Below are 8272 nucleotides of genomic sequence, written 5' to 3' on the forward strand. Positions count from 1 at the left end.
GTTGACCATCCACCCTTAAAATGCCACCGGTTTGTACTGTGTTCCGTACGAGTCATTCATAGGAAAAAAAAATAAATTCTGTCATGTAATAATTAATTAAAATATTAAAAATAACAACCTTTATATATTTTTAAATTATTAATTAATTATATAATTTACACATCATTACATTTGTAAAATGAGTTTAAACATTAGATTTATATATCATTTTCTAATCTGATTTATTCAATTATTAGTGTAGTAAGCACATATCTATATTTGAAAGCCAAAAAAAAATTCATTAAACAGAAAATATATACATATATCTGTATATAATAATGTGTTGAATTGGACCATTGTGTTTTTAATATTTTGCCATGGTTTGGCTAATATTTTTGAGCTAAATAATCACAAAAAAATAAAATAGGCTATATAAGTTAATAAGACAAAATACTATTTTTATCCAAAATTATTACACTTTTTTTCTCACAGAAGTTTAAAAATTCTTAAAATAAAAACCAAACGAGGCTAAAAAAGCCAAGTTAAAAAAGTCTCAACATAAAAAGTTGGCTAAAAAAGCCAATGCCTAACGAATTCTTTTTTTTTTATTTTTTACTTTGTTAGGATAAAATTATTATAATGAGTCGATGCATTAAACATATGCTATTTTTTATTGAAAATTTTAGGTAAATTGATGTAATATTTTAATTATTTTTTGAGTTTTTATTTATTAGGATAAAATTATTATAAATAAGCATATTATTAGGATAAAGAAAAAATTATTATTCTGTGGAAATTGTATAAAATTATTACATATTCGTGACAATGTTTATGATTTCAATTATTAATATTTGCAAGTTTTACCATTTATTTGTAAATATTTTTCAAAATTCCTCCTGTCCTAAAATTTTCTCTTAAATAGACGCTAAAAAAAATAAATTTTTTTATTGAAAAAGTTTAGGTAAGTCGATGTAATATTTTTTCTTTTGTCATCTTTATTTATTTTTTTAATTTTTAGATCTTTCCTAAATTTGAAAGCCCTAACAAAATTTAAAAAATTAATAAAATTCAATAAGACAAAAATCATATAATACTATTATTTGAAAAAAATGGCTTTCCGCCTAACTCAACAAATCACTTTTGACTTTTTTTTTAAGTAGTTTTCAAATAGAGAAAAACTTTGTTAAGTCTTTTTTTATTGTTACCTTAATAAAGTCACAGCTATAATTTAATTTTTTAATTTTTTTTTAGATTTATTTTATATAAGATATTATAATGAAATCTAATAAATTAAAATACTAATATTTTTTTTATTTAAATGACCAAAAAATGGTTAAAAAATTTCAGCAAACCACGAATATTTTTTTAAGGTGTCTTATGACATATGTTAAGAAGAAGACCCACGTTAAGCGGTCATTTAGGAATATTATAAAAAGTTAAAAATTAATTTTTAACCATCTTCTTAAAATACTTCAAAATTTCACTTGCATGGTTGTGTGCAATTTTTTGAATAAATATTAATATTTATTTGTTAAAACATTTCAAAATTATCTAAAAATTTTGGGTCATTTTACCGACAATTGCCGGTCAATCTTTATGGCCAAGCCTGCCTCATTTATCACCATCCCCCAAACCTCACCTCAAACCTCTTTTTTTAGCGTTCATACTTTGCTCTCTCCCTTATAAACCCAATCCAACTGCTCTTTCTCATTCTCTCTCAACCTTTCTCTCTCTCTCTCTCTCTCTCTCTCTCTCTCTCTCTCTGATAGACAGAAAATTTTGATATACAATTTTTACTTCTGAATATCCATGGAGAGGAAACAAGCTGTGAAGATTGAGGACTCGATCCAACACTTTCCATTTTCCGATTACTATCCAGCGAGTACACCATTATCAAGCATGTTGGATTTCTCAAGTGAAGCTGAAAGAAGCTCATTCGGGTTCATGGACTTACTGGGTATTCAAGATTTCTCTCCTTCCTCCATCTTTGATACTCCATTTGTAGAGCAACAGATTCAGAGTTCATCAGCTCCTCCTCTTGCGGACTCTTCATCGGAGGTCTTGAATAACCAGCCCATGACTCCCAACTCTTCAACCATTTCATCGGAATCGAGTGGTGCCCCTAGTGGTGAACAGAGTAAACCAAATGATGATGATGATGATAAAGAAGAAAAGCACCAAAAGACCAAGAAACAGTAAGTTATTGTGATTATTAATTTTTTTTTTCTTCTCTTTTTATGGTTTAATGGTAGAGAAAAGAAAACCGATTTAAGACTATTTGGATTTGTGGGTTTTTTAGGTTGAAAGCAAGGAAAATGTGTGAGAAGAAGAAGCAGAGAGAGCCGAGATTTGCTTTCATGACGAAGAGCGAGGTTGATCATCTGGAAGATGGGTACAGATGGAGAAAGTATGGCCAAAAAGCTGTCAAGAACAGCCCTTTTCCTAGGTACCAAACACACACTTTACTTGTATCTTCAGCGCTTGTTTTTCTTTTCTTTAAATGGAACTCTGGTTCAATCTCTTGATGCAGCTTTCTCACTCAATTTTTATGGGTTTCATGGAGTTGGTTGATTCATTAATCAGAAATCATATAGATTGGAATTATCTAAATGAGTGTACTTTTTTGGGTTTTTATGAAATATGGATTAGATTTGAGTTGAGTTTAAAGTGATGTGATAGAGAGATGATGTGGCTTAAATAGAATAGTGATTTTTTAACTTTTTTCTGGCTTTAATTTTCTACTTAATAATTTACTTACTCATACTAAATATTCTGGTAGAATTTCTAGCATTAATTTTCATTAATTTGTTTTTTATCTTGTTAAATTATGGGAAATTAATTATTATAGATTTATGAAAAAAATTTATAAGAATCTAACTTTTTTCCAGGAGTATAATTATTACATTTTAAAAATATTAATTATAATTATTAATATTTATAAAATTTATCACTTATTTGTAATTATTTTTTGAAACTTACCTTTACTGGAATTTCACCTTAAATTATTATCCGAAAATGAGATGTAATAATAATGAGATGTAATAAGATGTAATTAAAAGTTAGCTTTTGATCTATTTTGAATCACATTACTTTTCATAATTTTTACATACGAAAAGACAAAAAAAAAAAAAAAAGGGGTAAAAAAAAACTAAACTTTTAATTCACTTTCCAATCACTCCTATATTGTGTATTGATGAGTTTACACTTCTTTTTACGTACTATCCCGTCTTGTTCGCAAAAAAACAAATAGGGTGAAAGAATAAAGTGTACAGAAACATATAGAACAAAATACAAAAGAAAATGAGGTGAAATAATTTAAACGAGGACCTCCACAAGCAGTAATATTCTTATTTGGTGCAATTTATAAGAAATATTTATAAGGGTTTTTTTTCCCTTAATTTTAAATTATGTATTAGAGTGTCTGTACAGTTTTAGCTTACAACTTATGATATATAAATGATTTAATAAAAAAAAAGGTGATTACCAAAAAAAAATGTTTTATACTCTTAGGCCATGTTTGTTTGGGCGGACTGGATTAGTATTCCTATGACTAATAGTCCTAGGACTATCAATCCGTTGGATTATGTATCCTATCTTAACTAATAGTCAAGTTTAAAATAATTAATCCGTACTTCAATTGTTTAACCAAACATCGGATTAATAATTTTATTGGACTATTAGTCCAATCCCAAGCTCATGTCCACCCAAACAAACATGACCTTATTTTCTGCAGCTGACATACTCAAATTATAAATTAGCAATTATTTTAAAATTTTAAACTATTAAAAAATGAGTTTAATAATGTATATATCAAGCTAAGAAGACCTTTGACTTATCTTTAAAACGCTTACAATGGATTGTGTTGAATCACATGGGCAGTTAACAACTCTCCATCATTTTTTTATGGTCCTTTTTTGTTTTGTTTTGTATTTTTTGTGTTTTTTTGTGTTTATTTATTACATGTGAATGAAATTTGGACTTATAAGTACATTGTTTTGTGTGGATTCTCAGAAGTTACTATCGTTGCACCACAGCTACATGTAATGTGAAGAAGAGAGTGGAGAGATGTTTCAATGATCCAAGCATAGTTGTCACCACATACGAAGGCAAACACGCCCATCCAAGCCCCATCATGCTCCGCCAGACCTCCTCCGCTGCCACCGGACTCCCACCACCACCACCACCACCACCTTGTCCCGGCTTCTCTGCCAATGCCGCCACTTTCGTTCCTCCACTGCAGCCGATGCAAGTGCCATTCTTGTCTCATCAATCCCAATTCAGAAATTTGGCTCATCAAATGAACTTGGGTTACTTGAATTACATAAATCCCAAGTGTGAAACAGACTATGCCCTTCTTCAAGATATTGTGCCATCGCTTGTTACAAAGGAAGAGTAGACATGATGACAATTTCGTCACTAATTTTAAGGCAATTTTTGCTGACTCTGATGTGGTGATACCTCTTTGTACAAGAACAACTCACTTTGATATGGGTTTTTGATCAAATGGTAGTACTGGCTTATGAATTTTTTTTTTTTTTTTTTTGAATAAAGCTATACATTCCAATTAGTATCCTCGTTAATATGACATAAGTTTAGAATTTTAGATTTTTATAGTTTATATAATAGATGGGGTTTATAATTTTGAAATTATAATGTTATAGCATATGTTGATATACTAATTGGTATATCAATTGGTATATGTAACACTATTATATTTTTTTTAGTTTAATATATATGGATCTATATGATCGTAGGCTATATAAAAAAGTGTAGGGTTTATATTTATATATATATTAATTATCAAAATTTATTTAAGATGTAACTAAAATTAACCAGTTACCTAGTAAAAAATATGCATAGGAGACGGGACCATAAAGTTATTATTACAAGTAATGACCCACTTTTATTCTAAGTTGAATAATTGGCTCTGCAACACGACCACCTCTCATTGAAATTCAACGAACAAATAATCAACTATTTATGGATGGATTAAATTCATTGAACGTTGTCGAACTGCTAAAACATGCGAACGCCCAAAAAGTGCCGAAAAGAAAGGAAAAGAAAGATATGATATGATCAGAGAGAGGGAGAGAATAGCAACTTTAATTTTGTAACATCAGATGTGTTACAGACCCTCACGACCCCACGCATTTGTGAGAGGGAGAGAGGATAGAAAAAAAAAATATAATAGATGATCACCAGTTAATTGAGAGTCACAAAATTTGATGGTCTCAATCATTTTTGTTGTAACATAACATGAGATTTTGTTCATATTTGTGAAAGCTTTTTACATCGCCTTCCCATACCCAACCAACACACTGTGTTTGGTTTGAGTTTTTTTGATTAAGTTTTTTGAAAATTGAGTTTTTTGATTTTTGTATTTTTTTGTTTTTAGTGAATATTTTTAAAATTTTAAACATTTTTTTTACTTGTTTAGATGTACCTTACTTAGATGTGTCTAAAAAGTAAAAAAATTATGAAAAAATATTTTAAAAAATTAAGAAATACATAAAAATATAAAAAATATACTAAATTCTTGTATTTTTTTATATTTTTGGTATTTAGTGAATTTTTAAAAGATTTTTTTTACAATTTTTTTTACTTTTTAGGTGTATTTATGTTAAGTGTGTCTAAAAAGTAAAAAATTTGCATAAAATATTAAAAAAATTCAGTAAAAACAAAAAAACACGGAAAATAAGAGTGTATAATTTTTTGAAAACTGTTTTTAAAAAATGGAAATCAAGCATTCATGTGTGATGGTGTTTGGGAGCTCTTAGTCTTTGTTTGGCATGATCTAAAAAAGATAAAAAGTCAAAAAGTCACAATCCTATTTTAGTCACATCATCTTATTTAAATCACATCAATTCTCTAACACATCACTTCAAATCCAACCCATATTTCATAAAAAGTTAAAAAATACACTTATTTAGATTATCCCAAACCTTATTTTTAATCTTTTGGTATTCTTTCATTTTAATCAATGTCATGACTTTCAAGTGTTTGATAAAATCGTATTTGGGTCTTGAGTATGAGTTTTAATTCTCGTACCTACATCGCCGACTAATCGCTAGCGTCCATGAAACTAGTGTTGCAAATTGCCAATTTTTTTTTAATATTTTTATTCAAAACACTTATTTAAATTTTGTGTTTAATTTGTATTAAATTTTTATATTTCTAAATTTATTGATCCATACAGACATAGACTCTCACAATCACCCACCCACCGACCCACTATCCCGGCGCCGAAACACAGAGAGAGACATAAGCACAAGACAAATTGCAAGCAAACAGCTCATTTTAAAATGAGTATCACGTTTTTCATGTAGATGCTATTCTGTGCATTCTTTGGATGCAAACCCCCTTTGGCTTCGGTTGGCATAAAAATTCTGAGATAAAATAGTCATAAAAAGATAAAATAAGTTAAAAAGTTAATCAAATAAAATATTACATTCAAATCATAATAATTATTATTATTTTTTACAAAAATCAAAAAAATTAAAAAATTTATCGCAAACCTAAAATCGTCAAAAAGTAAAAAAAATTAAAAAAACCAACTCACATATCAAGTTCTTTTTTTATAATAATTTTATTTTCATATCCACAGCAAAGATACCCAAACCTGGAAGTGGGCTTACCGTGGTCGTTGGGCCATCTCGCAACTTCTGTCACATATTTATCTTGAAAAAATATATTGTAAGTTTGATTTTGGGAATAATTTTTTTTTAAAAAATAAATATATATGATCATATTATTACTTATTTTTAATTAATTTAATTTTCTTATAAATAATTATTTTGATAAATCATATAAAGCAAAATAAATAATTTAGGTTATCAAAATAAATCTATAATAGGCTCATTAAGAGTCATACCACCTTTATAAACATTATGTTCTCCCAAACCCACACAGTGAAAGAGCCAAATAACCGAAAAAAACTACGTACATAACCATTCTAAGGTGGTGCCATCACGTAATATTTATGATTATGTTTATGTTTATTTATTTATAATAAAAAAAAAAACATGATTAATACACACGTATGTTTTAAAAATAAGTGAAATAAAGTAGTTAGAGATGGTTGTTGGCTTGAGGCAATAGTCAAAAGTGATTGTCGATATTTTTTGTTGTACCTAAAAAAAATTAAGTAATTGTCGATGATTTGAAATGGTGGTTAACCATCAGAAGTGGTTGCTATCAGGGAAGTGATTGCCGAAAGAGGTCATCAAAGATAGTGATCTAAGAAAGCGGTGGCAGGTAATGGTGATCAGCCATTAGTGATGGGTGGAGAGAATAAAAGATGGAGAATTTACTTTCTAAACAAATGAAACAGCTTTTTTTTTTTTTTTAAATAAAGAATTTAGTAAATTTTGTATGTACTCTCTCTATCTGTTGGCTATATATTTTATACAAGCCAATCACAGTATGAAACGTGGTTCATAAGGGAAAGTTTGGGGAGTCAGTAAAGGTCTTCAGTCATCAACAAACATGTGGCAACTCGTATCAATGGCGATAGATCTGCGAGACACTAGAACAATCAAGATGTGCAGGGTGACGTGGCCAAACGGTTGCTTACAATTTAAATTCAAATTCAATGGAAGCAAACTATTTAAAGTCATGTTCAGTGATCATGGAGATTACCCCAGCAGTTATCACCCACTTCGACGGTTATCAATAGAGTCAATAAATAGAGGAGAAGGCTAATAGTGAAAGGGACCAGAGCCACATTCAAAAACCAGTTTATTTACTTTACATTTTTCTTTATAGTCCTTGATTTTCCAATCCTTTGCTTTATTGCACTGCATTTCAAATTTCTAAGGATAGTTCTAAGTTAGTCTGCTGCTGTAACCAGGGACGAAACCAGGATTTATACACTGGGGGGCCAAGTCGAGACTAGGCATACATGTATGGGTCAGATTAAGTCTCAAGTCTCGATCCAAAACGGTTCATACAGAATGATAGAAAATTTTCATATAGAATGATATGATTTATAAACTTTTTACTTTAAGGTTAAACACTCGTGAAGATAACTTTATTTTATAAATTTTGTTTTAATATTTTTTTGTTTATACATATGTATATTAAACTACTAATTAAAATGATTGACCAACAAAATTAGTTCCATGTTTGTTCATTAATCACTCAATAGTAAAACAAATATATACAACAAACTTTTACTGCTATCCCGAACCATTTGGGATTGACTAATAAAATGAATAAATTATTACTTTTACTTCATATCATGTTACTGTCCTACAAAGAGAAAAATGGTTGTTAGAGAATGGAGGGGGGCCAC

At 28.9% G+C, this 8272-nt stretch overlaps 1 protein-coding gene and 1 long non-coding RNA gene across 2 annotated transcripts; one reads left to right on the plus strand and one right to left on the minus strand.

The window, feature by feature from the left end:
- The first annotated feature begins 1577 nt into the window (after nucleotides 1-1577).
- LOC114289849 (WRKY transcription factor 71) lies at nucleotides 1578-4483 on the plus strand. The gene is made up of 3 exons (XM_028233664.2): nucleotides 1578-2174; nucleotides 2279-2425; nucleotides 3991-4483. The coding sequence occupies exons 1-3, from the start codon at nucleotides 1789-1791 to the stop codon at nucleotides 4373-4375; spliced, it is 918 nt and encodes a 305-aa protein (XP_028089465.2). The 5' UTR covers nucleotides 1578-1788; the 3' UTR covers nucleotides 4376-4483.
- Nucleotides 1809-3991, minus strand: LOC145804744 (uncharacterized). The gene is made up of 2 exons (XR_014347119.1): nucleotides 3699-3991; nucleotides 1809-3484 (listed from the first exon to the last, which is right to left on the minus strand). It is a non-coding gene; the product is annotated as an uncharacterized LOC145804744 (long non-coding RNA).
- Nucleotides 4484-8272: the final 3789 nt, after the last annotated feature.

The sequence above is a fragment of the Camellia sinensis genome, chromosome 12 (genome assembly GCF_055761805.1).
Source record: "Camellia sinensis isolate YWXY chromosome 12, ASM5576180v1, whole genome shotgun sequence".
NCBI lineage: Eukaryota > Viridiplantae > Streptophyta > Magnoliopsida > Ericales > Theaceae > Camellia > Camellia sinensis.